This window comes from Nanorana parkeri, unplaced genomic scaffold (genome assembly GCF_000935625.1).
Source record: "Nanorana parkeri isolate BGI_ZX_2015 unplaced genomic scaffold, ASM93562v1 scaffold1837, whole genome shotgun sequence".
Taxonomy (NCBI): domain Eukaryota; kingdom Metazoa; phylum Chordata; class Amphibia; order Anura; family Dicroglossidae; genus Nanorana; species Nanorana parkeri.
The window spans coordinates 173,183-187,556 of record NW_017308105.1 but is presented as its reverse complement, the minus strand read 5'-3'; the positions used below and the strand labels follow the sequence as shown (position 1 = coordinate 187,556).

The window sequence follows — 14,374 nt, the reverse complement described above, 5'->3', positions numbered from 1 at the left end:
CTATGCATAGAAGGAAACTGCTCCTAGAATAAGTTGCAAACTGGGGCAATCAATCAAACCAGACACTCCAATGGCTAACCACACCCTTTCCTTTCATTCACAGAGCATCTCTTCTCTAGATGTTGAATGAAAATGCTCAATTTCACTTTGACACATAGCTCTGAATAACGGCATCTCATTGACTAACACTCCCATCTTTGTTTCCGTCCTCCCAAAAGTTGAGAAGACTTTAAAAAAAATAAAAAAAATCACAATGCACTGAAGCAAAAATGGACTGGGTTGTTTTTCTCTGGATGAAAACTTTGAAGTGTGATATATTTTATTATATTTAAAGCATGGTGAAAAAACAGCACAAGATTGTTCCAAAGACGGTGCTCTCCAGAAGTGGGAAGAGTTGAAAAAGAGACAAAAAAAGGAAAGAAACATGCAAGGCAGCGATCATGGGACACGTACATAGAGATTCATAGATCATGTTACATGAGAGAGAGAGAGAGAGATAGGGAAAGGAGAAGATCAATAGATAAGGAGACCCTCTGGAAGAGATGGACAGAAATAGGTACATGAGAAGGGACGATGAAGGATGATCTGATTGTATCTTGAAGACCATCACCCAAAAACGACATTTCAGTTTCATGCATTGTTTTGTGCATTGGTTCCTTGAGTTGCCCACTTGTGTCTAAGATCTCCGGGACTCAATACATAGTAGATGCCATCGCACTCCTGACCGGAAAACCCAAGGACGGGTGGGTGCCGAAGTGACTGCAGATGCCTCCACACATGGTTTCTACTGTGCGGTCGCACGTCTTCCGTCGAACAAGCAGGCTTGAAAACCCGCCGAGAATCGTACGATTCTTGGCAGGTTAGTGGCCTGCTTGTTCGACAACTGCCGAACGGGCCGGTATGCGCACACGCACACGCACACTGCCCGTTTGCAGTGATCGGAAGCCCGCCCCTCGCTGCAGTCATCGGAAGCCCGCCCCTCAGGGGGGCGGGCTTGCGATGATCGCAAGTACGATCCGCCTGTCCAAGATGGGCAGATCGTACGAGCTTTTAATTAGCTTACAACCATGGCAAGACTAAAGTCTTGCCATGGTTGTAAGGTGTATGGGTACCTTAAGGCTCAACACTGGGGAATCCTTACTCAAGTAGAATGTAAGGGCCTCTTACAAGGCTACAGTGAGTGAAAGTTTTCCTTTCCCTGGAATATTGCTGAAAATCAGGAGATAAAAGATACAATGTTGCCATTCTGGCAAAATGAAGGTGGTTTTGGTAGTTCTCAAGGGTGCAATGGGCTTTAATAAGCTCCTGAGGGTTATGGAAGCTCATTAAAACTTTCCCGGACTTGTGCTTGTGCCATAAACCAAGTGGCCTCTTAGAAACTTCAACTCTTCTATTCACACAATCACCGTCATCGGTGAATGGGAGGAATGGGTGTATCACAGAATAACCTTCCAGATAAGTTCCCTTTAAGAGCTTGTAAACACAACTTTATTACTTTATGTTTTAACACTATTGAACACCTTTGGGATGAATTTGAACGCAGCTTGTGATCCAGGTCTTCTCGCGCAACATCAGTACCTGACCTCACAAATCCTCTTTTGGCTGAATAGGTACAAATTCCCACAGACGCACTCTGAAATCTTGTGGAAAACCTCTGCAGAAGAGTGGAGGTTGTTATAGCTGCAAAGAGGGGATGTGATGGTCAGGTGCAGGGGCGTATCTGCCGCAAAGCAAACAAGGCATTTGCCTTGGACGGCATTTTCCATGGGGGTGGCAAAGAATGCCACGCCCAAACCAGTGAGACTGAGCCTCATCCTGCCATTACCACTATTGGCACCAATACCAGTATTGGTGCCAATACTAGGCATTTTCACAAGTACTCGTACCATTGAAAATGCACAATACCGGCGCTTTAAATTTTTAAATACAAGCAGCTGCCATAAGGTCCCATGCTTGCTGGATACCTCACGGCAGCCATCTGGAGACCTCGCAGGACTGCTTACAGTGCCAGCCGCATATTTCCTCCTTCCTGGGGAACCATGTTGCCCATACCCAACCACAAGAGCCTCCAGACCCCTGGTAAGTTTAACACAGCCCTCCTAAGACCCCGCACAGCCATACATAGACCCCACACAGCCCTCCTAAGACTCTGCACAGCCCACCTGAGACGCCACACAGCCACCTGACAGCCCACACGAGACCCTGCACAGCCTCCTGAGAGCCCACACAGCCCACGTAAGACCATGGAGACATCAGGCCGCCAACCCGGGGCAACACATGTATGTAGCTTCATATTATTCTGCATTGCTGTATAATGTATTGCTGGGTTTTGTACTCCTTAATAGCTGGTGGCATTCTGTACTGCTAATAGCACAACCTGTCAGAAGCTGGATACAACGTGCACACTGTATCCAGTGACTGACAAATACAAAATATCTTAAACAGGAAATGCTGGGGCAAATTTAGATTGGGGAGGGGTGCCTGAATCTAGTCTTGCCTAGGGCAGCACAAAATCAAAATACAGCACTGGTCAGGGGTCTCCAAAGTATACCCTCTATGCATAGAAGGAAACTGCTCCTAGAATAAGTTGCAAACTGGGGCAATCAATCAAACCAGACACTCCAATGGCTAACCACACCCTTTCCTTTCATTCACAGAGCATCTCTTCTCTAGATGTTGAATGAAAATGCTCAATTTCACTTTGACACATAGCTCTGAATAACGGCATCTCATTGACTAACACTCCCATCTTTGTTTCCGTCCTCCCAAAAGTTGAGAAGACTTTAAAAAAAATAAAAAAAATCACAATGCACTGAAGCAAAAATGGACTGGGTTGTTTTTCTCTGGATGAAAACTTTGAAGTGTGATATATTTTATTATATTTAAAGCATGGTGAAAAAACAGCACAAGATTGTTCCAAAGACGGTGCTCTCCAGAAGTGGGAAGAGTTGAAAAAGAGACAAAAAAAGGAAAGAAACATGCAAGGCAGCGATCATGGGACACGTACATAGAGATTCATAGATCATGTTACATGAGAGAGAGAGAGAGAGATAGGGAAAGGAGAAGATCAATAGATAAGGAGACCCTCTGGAAGAGATGGACAGAAATAGGTACATGAGAAGGGACGATGAAGGATGATCTGATTGTATCTTGAAGACCATCACCCAAAAACGACATTTCAGTTTCATGCATTGTTTTGTGCATTGGTTCCTTGAGTTGCCCACTTGTGTCTAAGATCTCCGGGACTCAATACATAGTAGATGCCATCGCACTCCTGACCGGAAAACCCAAGGACGGGTGGGTGCCGGAGTGACTGCAGATGCCTCCACACATGGTCCCGAAACGTTGCTGAGCAATCTGACACTATCATGGTCAATAAAGAAGACTGACTTTAATCTGAATTGGAGTGCGAGTGACTTTCTACCAGTTACATAAGATCTCTGGGAGACTCCAATAGCAAGAGGTCCGCCGCAGTTGTTTGTGTCTCAGCCCATCCCCACAATAAAGGTCTCGCTTTCTCACAGGTCGGACCTACTGATGATTGGTTTATTCTATGTTATTGATCATCTACTGGTGGGCATGTTGTGTCATTATTTGTCTTTGCAATGGTTGTTTTAGTTGAACATGCCTTGGAACTCTTAAGCACTGGAGTCCCTCAAATAGAATAAGCCTGCCCGAGGTTCACCTTGCCACTTTGCCAGCAACTACACAAAACTGAAATACCAGGTTTGGCTATAGATGGCCTTTTACCCCTGAAACATCCTTTAAACTATCACATCGTTGTGTGACATCTCACAGTTCCAGTGAACTTGGGACAAAGGCGTCCAAAATCACAAACGCCGTACAAAAAAAAAGAAAAGACCACACTGCTTCTCCCTGGTAAGCTGAGGGCACAGGCCATGGATGGAAGTAATGCAATTTGAATGTCCTCCATCTTCTGGTCTCAGTGAAAGCAGTGAAGTGAGCACAAGCAGTAATGTACAGGCACTAGGGCAAGCCGGGAAGATGTACAAGAGAGGAAAGAATCCTCCGTCGAAGCAAAAGGTTTGTACAAGGCGATTTCTTTCCAGAAGACGTTCTGGTCAATGGTCCCACCATATCTCTGAGTCTACCCTACTCTTTGTTTTCCAACTGGATGGCTTCGTTATGGATCCAGATACCAAAAGGATGACCACTCAAGGCAGCTCATGACCGACCAGTGTCATGGGTAGAAAATATGCAGCTGAATGTGATGCAATATGGCATTTCTTTTCCATTCCGCCAACATGTTGGCCATAATAAATGCATTCGCCAACGTTCTCGTGTTGCCTACCACCGCCACCTTATAAACAGCATGACTGCACTCATGCCAAGAAAGCTATTGTGAGGTTTACGCCTATAGGAAAAATATAGAAACTCTGAACTAGAAGAAGCGACGGTCAAATGCTGAAATGTTTACACCATAGAGAAAACAGGGCGACGAGGTGTAAAAAAGTCAAAACGGGATTGTGTTCTAGGAAGGGTTTCTATGGATCGACTTAATCCCTCCATCTCGATGCAAGCCATATGATAGCGTTGAGACTTTTTCTACAGCCATGCAGAACCTTCTTTGAACTTGTCCTACTTTCTAAGAAGCACATACTTGGACGCCAGTGCCTCCTGCGAAGAATTCTTTTTCATGTATTTCTTTGTTCTTCTGTAAATCTCGTCATCTGTGATGGCTCCAAACTGAGGACATCAACAAAAACCAGAATCAATGAATGCTCCGGAACAGACTATCTAAGATAAAAATCTTCTGAATCATCGGGAACCAAAACATGAAGGACCACCACTGAACTTGAAGCAACATTCCACAATGAGCTGGACTCAACCTCACACCATAGAATCCTTGTAGAGTACGCTGATGTTTTTTTTTTTATTCGGATGGGAGCCGGCTCTACTTGTGAGTTTCATAACAGTCCACGACAGAAAAGACAATAGATGAGGTGTGGGAAATATACAACCCTTTTTTTTTTTTTTCTTCGGGACATGGAATGAGGTCTTCACAAACCGGAGTGTAAAATATCTCCCAGGAACTTGCTCTCCTTGCTTGTCAACAAATCGATGGTTCGGCTGTGTCAGCCCACCACCCCTACTGCCAAAGTCTCCGATCAGATGGTCGGTGCTGGGAATGGTTTTCGGAGAATACGGTTCTAAAGGTCAGCTCCTGCATCTTATTCGATCACGACACAGCGGGGCAGGTGCTGGGAGAAATACTTGAAGAGTTCAGGTGTGGCACCGGGGCAGTTGGTGAGTTCCAGTTCTTCTAGATCCTGTAGTTGAACGAGGCCCGAAAGGCCGGTGGTTGTCAACAATGGGCAACCTGAAACAAGATAAGCAGAGTACTTGGTATGTTAGCAAGGGTTCTAGAATTGTCCAAACCTAGGCCTGTCTCTGAAATAAGTCAGCACCATGCAGATCTAGGGCTGCAACAACTAATCGATTAAAATCGATAATGAGAATTGTTGGCAACGATTCTCATCATCGATTAGTTGATTTTCGATTAGTTGCCGTTAACTTGCTCTGCTCCTCTGTTCTCCTCCCCGCTGGTGCTGGCTGCAGCGATCTGTGTCCCTTTTAATCCCCGCCTGTATCAGCAGAGGCAGTGGGACACAGACCACTGCAGCTGCACCAACAGGGAGAAGAGACTGCGGTGACTCTGCAATCTCTCCCTGCCTCCCGTCGTACCTCCGCTGCTGCATTGTTCCTCCTCCTCTGCCCGCCCCTTTCTTCCTCCTCTGCCCGCCCTGTTCTTCCTCCTCTGCCTGCCCTGTTCCTCCTCCTCTGCCTGCCCCGTTCCTCCTCCTCTGCCCTACCAACAGACACAGGAAGGGAGCGCAGATGTACATGCTCTAATACAGATCTACAGACACAGGGAGGGAGCCCACATGTACATACTCTAATATAGCCATTACCTACAGGTCTGCTTTATTCAACACAGAATAGTATTCTACTCACCTGCCAAAGATAAGAGTCGTAAACTTTTCATACACAGTAAATGTTTCAGACCAAAATCCTGCAACTGAGAAGAAAGCAAAAAATGGGATCATTTAGTACCTTAAATCTCTTTTTAAAGAACCTCAATCTAAATCTAAACGCATCTTTCTATCTGTCTGTCGATCCATCCATCTACCCATCCATCCATCCATCTACCCATCCATCCATCCATCTACCCATCTACCCACCCATCCATCCATCTACCCATCCATCCATCTACCCATCCATCCATCTATCTACCCATCCATCCATCTCTCATTTATAAGATGTCCTTCCTGCTCAGGGCAGGATTGCTGCCATCTTGTGGCCATCTTCTCACCTGGCAGCACCAACGTAGGTACAGGTTTCGGAGCGATGTCATGGTGGACAGGTAACTCAGTCCTGTATCTGTAATCCGGACGCACCTGCAGAGAGAAGTCAGCATAAGCTAAAAGGATAATACAGAGGATTATATTGTATTGTCCTGGACATCATTTCCGATGCCGGGGTCCGGGGATATAAAGAAACAAATGTATCTTCTGCAAAACCTGTTTGTACAGCGCCATTCATCTCAATACACTCTTTTAGTGCTTGGTTCTACGGGGGCACATGAGCGCTAGGAATGAGTATTGGGAGCCCCATTGGAGGCATCTGCCAGCCCTTGGAAAGGATCTCTTTCATCCAACTTGGTGTTTGTGGACCTGGCTAGGCTGCTACCTCTCGGATCAAGATGGATGAATCGCTCATCAGATGGTCAATTCATGGATATGTGGTGCGAAGTGCCTAGTTTAAGTAAAATATTTACAGGGTTATTCACGAAAGGGTTAAAGATTTCCCCCCTCTTTAGCCCTAATCTAGGCTTCTGATCTCTTCTGTTCTAAGCGCTAAAGAGTTTGTGCAAGCCCTGAAGAAGGGTGAGACCTGTCCTCTGAAATGCGTTAGCCGACATTCTTAATCAATAACTATTTCAAACAAACTACCAAGCAAGATGAATTTTTGCAGTAGGTGCTCCTTACCACACTTCCAACTTCAAAGTGACACTAACTCAAGAAATAAATCTTAAAAATACATTCAAGTACCATAACTGTTAACAAAAATATCTCTTATTTGTGTATCACTCGGCTGTAGATCCTCCAATCATCTCTGAATTGGTGCTGACACTGTCCTTCCTTCTGGAGGGCGGCTACTTTTGTTCCCCATGGTCCCTGTGTGTGTTGTAAAGTAGTCACCGCTCCAAGCTTGCTCCTGTGATGGACTACAATTTCAATACAAATCCGTAAACTAAACATGAGATTGTAGTCCATCCCGGGAGTGAGCTTGGAGCGGTGACTACTTTACAACACACACAGGGACCATGGGGAACAAAAGTAGCCCCTCTCCAGATGGAAGGACAGCTTCAGCACCAATTCAGAGATGATTGGAGGATCTACAGACGAGTGATACACAAATAAGATAAATTTTTATTAATACTTAAGGTACTTGAATAAGTTTAGTGTCACTTTAAATGTCATTCTGATTGTGTAAGAAGGCCATCCTTCCTCATAGGGTTTGTGTTGGTCCACAGCAACCAATCACATTGTCCCTTTCCCTAATCCATGCTGAAAAATGGAAATAGATGGCTGTGATGCAGCAAATAGAAGCTGCGGAAAAATTTGGTTCTGATATTTCGTTATTTCGGAATTCGGATCCAAAATTCAATTCGGTTCGGGTTTCGGCTTCGGACGAAATCTGAATTTTCCTTAGTTTCGGATGAGTTTACGAATATTTGTTGCGAATACCACGGAAACCCATATACAGGTATTAATACTAAAGCTGAATCTCCCAGACCTGAATGGCATTAGGGATCCAAATTTCTAAATTGAATTCGGGAGTTCCTGAATGCCATTCGGATCTGGGAGCCATATACATATATTACTAAAGCTGAGGCTCCCAGACCCAAATGGCATTCAGGAACTCCCGATTCAATTTAGAAATTCGGATCCCTAAAGCCATTTGGGTCTGGGAGCCTCAGCTTTAGTATTATATGTATATACTGTATATGGCTCCTATGTTGCTGTAAGGAAAATTTGTGTTCAGACCCATGCATTAAACCGAAAAACACATCTGATTGGCCAGAAAAGTCACATGTCCGATTCAATTTCATTTTTGAACAAAATTCGGACGGGATCCGAAATTCGGAAACGGAAATTCGGATTCGGACGCATTGGGATTTGGAAATTCAGATGTGTCCGAATTTCTGAAAATCCGTCCGAATTTTGATTTGGAACGAAGCGAATCGCATGTCTAGCAGCAAACACAGGAATAGTTGAAACACCTCGGCTGCCAAAAAAAGTTCAGTTTTTCTGTATTCTGGATGAAAAATGTGAAAACAAGGATTTATGATAGAAAGGGAAATGTGTATGATACGTAGATCTCTAGCAAACGAAATTTCCTTTGTTCCAGGTTTACTTTAAGATACAAAGAACAGGTCTCACTTTACGTTAGCTCTGCCATCTTGAATACCTTCCATCAGATTTAGAATACCGGGGTGACACGTAACTTTCATCGCCACCCTGTGGCGTTCCACACCTACCTGTCAAGGACCAGTTCCTCCAGCTTGTGCAGGTCGCAGGCGATGTACTCCAGTGCCGTGTCTGTCAGCCTGGGGCACCACGACAGGTCCAGTCCTCGGAGCCTTCTCAGGTTCTCGGCCACCAGCTCCACCCCGTCATCGGTCACTTTGGAGCAGCCGGACAGGCTGAGGACGCTGAGGTTGGGCAGGCTGTGGACCACGTTGACCACACCATGGTTGGTGATCTCCCAGCAGGAGTGAAGGCGCAGCGTGTGCGTGGCCCGGCCCTGTTTGGCAGTAAAGTAAGCCAAGGCGGTGTCCGTGACGTGGTAAGCCTGGAGGTTCAGCTCGCCCAGATTGGGGAGGAGCTGGGAGATGGCCGCCACCGCGTCGTCCGCCACGTTGATGCAGTCGCTGACGCTTAGGGAGGTGATGCGTCCGTGTAAGCTGGACCACAAACCAGCTTCTGTGAAATCGTTACATCCCGAGAGCTCTAATCTTACAACGCCCTGCATCTGCTCCAGCATCACCTGGATGGAAACAAAGACACACATTCAGACCCAAAGCCCAGCTCAACCTTCCGTTCAACTCATCGCATGCCAGGTAATTCCAACCAAAAGGAGTACAAGGCCTTACAGTGTGCTTTTTTAGAGTAGAAAAGCCCGTCCTTTGCCAGCATGCTGCTGGGAAGAACCCATGGTCTTTGTGTGGAAGCAGCAATCTCTCTGAAGAAGTCTGACATGCCCCCTGGTGAGTCAGAGTCAGAGCCCTCCAATCAGCAGAGAGCAGGTGTTTTGCTCATTGCAGAGTTCTAGCTCTGACTCAGCATAGAGCACCTAAGGCCTCTGCAGAGAGACCACTGCTTCTACACAGAGAGCACATGTCCTTCTCTGCAGTATATTACCAATATTTGGTAATAATGACTACGCCCTGTGGAATCATAACAGGTCCACTTTAAACATAGTTCCGCTTTGGAAGCTTTTAGCCTCATTCACAGTGTAATCGGCCGGCACGTACAGCTCCGTGCAGGGTGGTATCGGGCAGCTCCCAGGCACTCTGTGGGAGTACGCGGCCGTACGCCCCCCTACGCTCACCCGACCTGCACATCTGTACGGGTGCTGGTGAGTGTACTCGTACGCTGACAGGACGGATCCTGTCTGCCTCCGAGCCAGGAAATACGCACCCGTACAGACCTGCACTTGAGGTGAGTGTAGGGGGGCGTACGGCCGCGTAGTCCCATAGAGAAGGACGGGGGCTACGTACTAATCACACGCAGCACCTGTCCTTCCCGGGAGCTGCCCGATACGGCCGTGTACACAGCACGGAGCTGTACGTGCCGGCCAATTACAGTGTGAACGAGGGCTTAAGGTGCGGACATCATATCTTTTATTAGCATGCTGTGGCACCATACACCAGTTGTTCCAGCACCCAACTAAATGGATCTATTGGTATGGAGTGCAGAGGACATATTACCACCACTTTAAGGAGGATCTCCAGTTACGATAGATATTAGACATGTGCACGGCAAAAAAAAAAATTGTTGGACGAAGTTTTGGACGAAAGAAATGAAAAGGAAAAACATTTTCACTTGTTTCATCAATAGAAACGAATTTTAATGTTTCGGATTCGGAGGCCACGAGCCTCAGAATCCGAACAAAGAAAGTGCAGAACGAGCGGCGGCCGCATCGGCCTCCAGCGCGTTCTGTGCATGTGTGCTGGCATTTTGGAGTATATCTTGGTGTTCACCAAGATGGCGGCACCCGAATATATGAGCACCACCAGTTTGGTATATACCAAGATATACTCCGAAATGGCGGCGTGCATGCGCAGAACACGCTGGCAGCCGACCTGGCCGCCACATGTTCTGCGAATAACGTCTCCCATGATGTGGCATCATGTGACGTTATGCACCCCGCCTCCAAGATGGCATTGTGCTAACAAATCTTTACATGCCCAAGTATTGTTTTAGTATATTCGTCCATTAAGGCTCCTGAGGGATAGAGGCGCTCATTTCAACTATATCTGTAAGAAATAAGTCAAGGCAACTGGACTCGCTGTATTTTTTTAAAAAGACGTTTCACCGGTGATCCGACCAGCATTCTCAATTCAGAAGGACTTGTACAAAAATTCTCTGGGAACGGTCTTTGTACAAGTCATTCTGAATTGAGAAAGCTGGTTGGATGACCGGTGAAGCGTCTTAAAAAAAAAAAAATACGGCAAGTCCAGTTGCCTTGACTTATTTCTTACAGATGTACCATGTGACCTGGATGAATGAGAACCTTCACAGACATTAGACTTGTTGTTGTGTGATAATACATCTCCTTGTTAGCTGGGAGCGTGATGTTAGATATTGACTAACAGAGAAAACCTAACAATAATGGTGACCGTAAGGTCTCATTCACATTGCCGTATAGTACGCTGCGCGCAGACGTGAGCATCGTTTTTTACCCATATGCAAATAAATGGCTCCATACACATAGCTCCGTATGGAGCCGTATTTTCGAGTAAAGATGCGCAAAAAAAATGGAACTGAGATGCGTCTGGGCTTGTATTAGCGTATGTGCGTGCATATGCGTGCATACAGCACATTAAAGTTTCTGTTAAAAATGATGCATTCTGGGATTGCATACAGTTCACACATGTACGCACATACATACACATCTATATGTGTACAATTTTGCTTCTGCGTTGTGTGTAAATGAGGCCTAAGGCGTAAAGTCGGGCTGTACAGATCTGTGGGGCGTGCACGGCCGTATCGGGCCGTTCCTGGGAGGGACAGGTGCTGCGTGTGATTGCACGCGACAGACCGGTTCTTTCCTACGGGAGGACGCGGCTGTATGCGGCTGTCCGTACTCGGATGCAGGCAGGATGGATCCTGTCTGCATCTGAGCACAGACACCCGGACCTGCACGGGTGTGCGTATGACAGCGTACGTTCACGTCCTCCCATAGGGAAGAACAGGCTGCGGCCTGCAATCACACACAGCACCTGTCCCTCCCGGGAACGGCACGATACGATCGTGCATGCCCCACAGATCTGTACAGCCTGACTATACGCTGTGTGAATGAGGCCTGAAGATAAACCCAACCCTCCATTTATAAACCAATATGTATAAACCAGTTAAGTTAGCCATGATCTGAAGGAACGTAGATCTGGCCACCAATGACCTCGTGATGAAGGGAAGTAACCAAACACGGTAGACACCTTCATATTCCTCCCTCTCATGTTATGAACATCCCCCAATTTATGTCAAAGGCTCCTCACCTCCAAGCCAGCGTCGGTGATCGTTGACCTCTTCAGACTTATAGACTTCACCCCTTTCTTGGACAGGGGATAGTTGTCAATGAACTCACAGATGTCCAGGTCTGAAACCCCAACCAAACAGAATGAGTCAAACCCGCGCACCGCGAACCCCTGCAGACTGACAAACTCCTTCTCCCCCGTGGGCAGCATATTGTACAGTTCCTTGGCGTGAAGAACGGGGGCCAGTCCAACCCAGAACTTCGGCTGGTACAGGACCCGCCTCCACGTCTTGGAGACCTGCGCAAGGACGCATTTCTCACAGGCCGAGAAGTAACAGAAGAGCCGGTTGAGGATCTTTTCGTCGAGGGCCAGGTGACAGTCCATGCCCTGGTTCAGGATCCTGTCCATGGAGAGGCCGCAAGGGTTGGGGGGGTTCTCTTCTCCAGGGCTGAGACCCAGAGGGATGCTGTGGGTCGGGGGTGGGGGCAAAATGGGTAACACTGAAGGGTTGACATGCTCTGTGTTCTTGGGGAAGGCTTGACTTAAAATGGATGGCACTGAGGCGGGCTGGCAAATTCGGTTCTTGACGGCTGGTGTTCCTTTGGTAATGCTGGCAGAGCCCAGGCCATTGGTGGGACCGGGGATCTTCACCAGCCCGTTGCGGGGTAAGCACTGGGCCTTAGTGTCTCCGTTGGTTGAGTTAGACATGTTGACAGCTGTGGAGAAGCAACAACAAATACATGTTTATTAGTGTTTAACATATGTGTAAATCCCAATCACAATTTGCAGCTTCCATTAAAATAATACTTGGTGATCCTGCCACGCGGGTCCTTGTTCAGGCATTTCCTGTTGTAGGGTGACAACCCTCTCTCCTAGTCTCCCCCTTATCCTCCTAAATTGCCACCCTGTCTCTCTAGGGCTTCTAATGGAGACCACAAGTGGCCATTCTAGCCCTCATTACACCATGGGATGGTCCACCATCATGAAACCCGCCCAGAGAAATGACAGGCAGCAATTGCTGGAGTGCATGTGGACAGGAAGAGGCTGTTAGGAGGCTGCAGGAGATTACCAGCGCCGATACACAACCCAGTATGAAGTGTTTTATGAGTGTGTGATGTTTAAAGAGAACCAGTCACAATTAAGCTTATGCGAGAATCTGAAAGTCTTAAGGAGAAGTTGTCACCTTGCTATTCGGGGCAAAGCGACAGTTCTGTCTTCTGGGTATGGGAGACATGTGACAGGTCCAGCAGCCAATCACAGCTTGAGTACAGAAAGCGTGATGTCACCGCTGCCCCTAGTGTTTGATGCCAGTGGATTTTCATGCTGGGTGCTGCCCCTGAATAGGCCGGGTGACATTGTCTTATTAAAGGATCGGAATTCTGTTGGCTTGCCTAGTAAAAATAATCATCATATTTATATATTCTCAGGAAGCCTAATAATATCAGTTAAAGGAGAACTATGAGGCGAGTGCTTTTCACTGACCTCATAGTTCTAGCCGACCTGTGACAATGAGACTGTCACAGGTCGGCTCAGTAGATCGGGAGGTGAGCGAACACATACCAGCGTTCTTAGTTTGTGTCCTCCCGTTACCCTAAGGAGAACTATGGGGACAAGCCCTGACCCCATAGTTCTCCTTTAAACCTGCCAGCTGTAGAGTCACCCTGAAACAGAATTACTTAAAGTAATCTGCTAATATTTCTCCTCCTCTGGTCCAGAACCCCCCACCCCCCTCCCCCCTCAATATACTAATACCAGCCATGATCTGCCTGCATTGTATAGAGAAGCACAGAGACTGTCTCAATACTCCTCTCAAGAGCCCTCGGCCCTGATAGAAGCAGTGATCTGTTTTTTGGGAGGAGTTATGCAAAGATCAAAATAACTTGATAGGTGGATGTCAGTCTGGAGGAGTGCGTGTTCCTAGGTGGCTGCATTTGCATGCAGACCACACTAGCGACCACCCACATGTGATGCTGAGTCTCTGTGATTGAAAGAACTAAAATCCAATGAATGAAAGGGCCGGGTCAAAGGCTGGGGAGAAAAGGAGAGAGAGCAGCAGTGACCGGTCTTTATCAAAGGAAGGGGGCGGAGACAAGACCAGCCCCCATGCACATAGAGAGAGAGCAGCAGTGAGCGGTCTTTATTACAGGAGGGGGCGGAGACAAGACCAGTCACCCTGCACAAGGAGAGAGGGCAGCAGTGAGCGGTCTTTATTACAGGAGGGGGCGGAGACAAGACCAGTCACCCTGCACAAGGAGAGAGGGCAGCAGTGAGCGGTCTTTATTACAGGAGGGGGCGGAGACAAGACCAGTCACCCTGCACAAGGAGAGAGGGCAGCAGTGAGCGGTCTTTATTACAGGAGGGGGCGGAGACAAGACCAGTCACCCTGCACAAGGAGAGAGGGCAGCAGTGAGCGGTCTTTATTACAGGAGGGGGCGGAGACAAGACCAGTCACCCTGCACAAGGAGAGAGGGCAGCAGTGAGCGGTCTTTATTACAGGAGGGGGCGGAGACAAGACCAGTCACCCTGCACAAGGAGGGAGAGCAGCAATGAGCGGTCTTTATTACAGGAAGTCTCACACTGGATTAC

General features: G+C 47.3%; 1 protein-coding gene across 1 annotated transcript; it reads right to left on the bottom strand.

Moving 5' to 3' along the window:
• Nucleotides 1–3,665: 3,665 nt before the first annotated feature.
• FBXL16 (F-box and leucine rich repeat protein 16) lies at nucleotides 3,666–12,499 on the bottom strand. Its single transcript, XM_018571791.1, has 5 exons — nucleotides 11,810–12,499; nucleotides 8,567–9,075; nucleotides 6,335–6,419; nucleotides 5,977–6,040; nucleotides 3,666–5,341 (listed from the first exon to the last, which is right to left on the bottom strand). The coding sequence occupies exons 1-5, from the start codon at nucleotides 12,494–12,496 to the stop codon at nucleotides 5,193–5,195; spliced, it is 1,494 nt and encodes a 497-aa protein (XP_018427293.1). The 5' UTR covers nucleotides 12,497–12,499; the 3' UTR covers nucleotides 3,666–5,192.
• Between the last annotated feature and the right edge of the window lie 1,875 nt (nucleotides 12,500–14,374).

What these genes read in the sequence shown, in the direction of transcription:
- FBXL16 (XM_018571791.1), bottom strand. Translation starts at nt 12,496, where the DNA reads ATGTCTAACTCAACCAACGGAGACACTAAGGCCCAGTGCTTACCCCGC. An exon ending in TCACCGACGCTGGCTTGGAG is followed by an intron (nt 9,076 to 11,809) that starts GTGAGGAGCCTT and finishes GTTTCCATCCAG; the next exon opens with GTGATGCTGGAGCAGATGCA. An exon ending in ACCTACGTTGGTGCTGCCAG is followed by an intron (nt 6,041 to 6,334) that starts GTGAGAAGATGG and finishes CTTTCTTCTCAG; the next exon opens with TTGCAGGATTTTGGTCTGAA.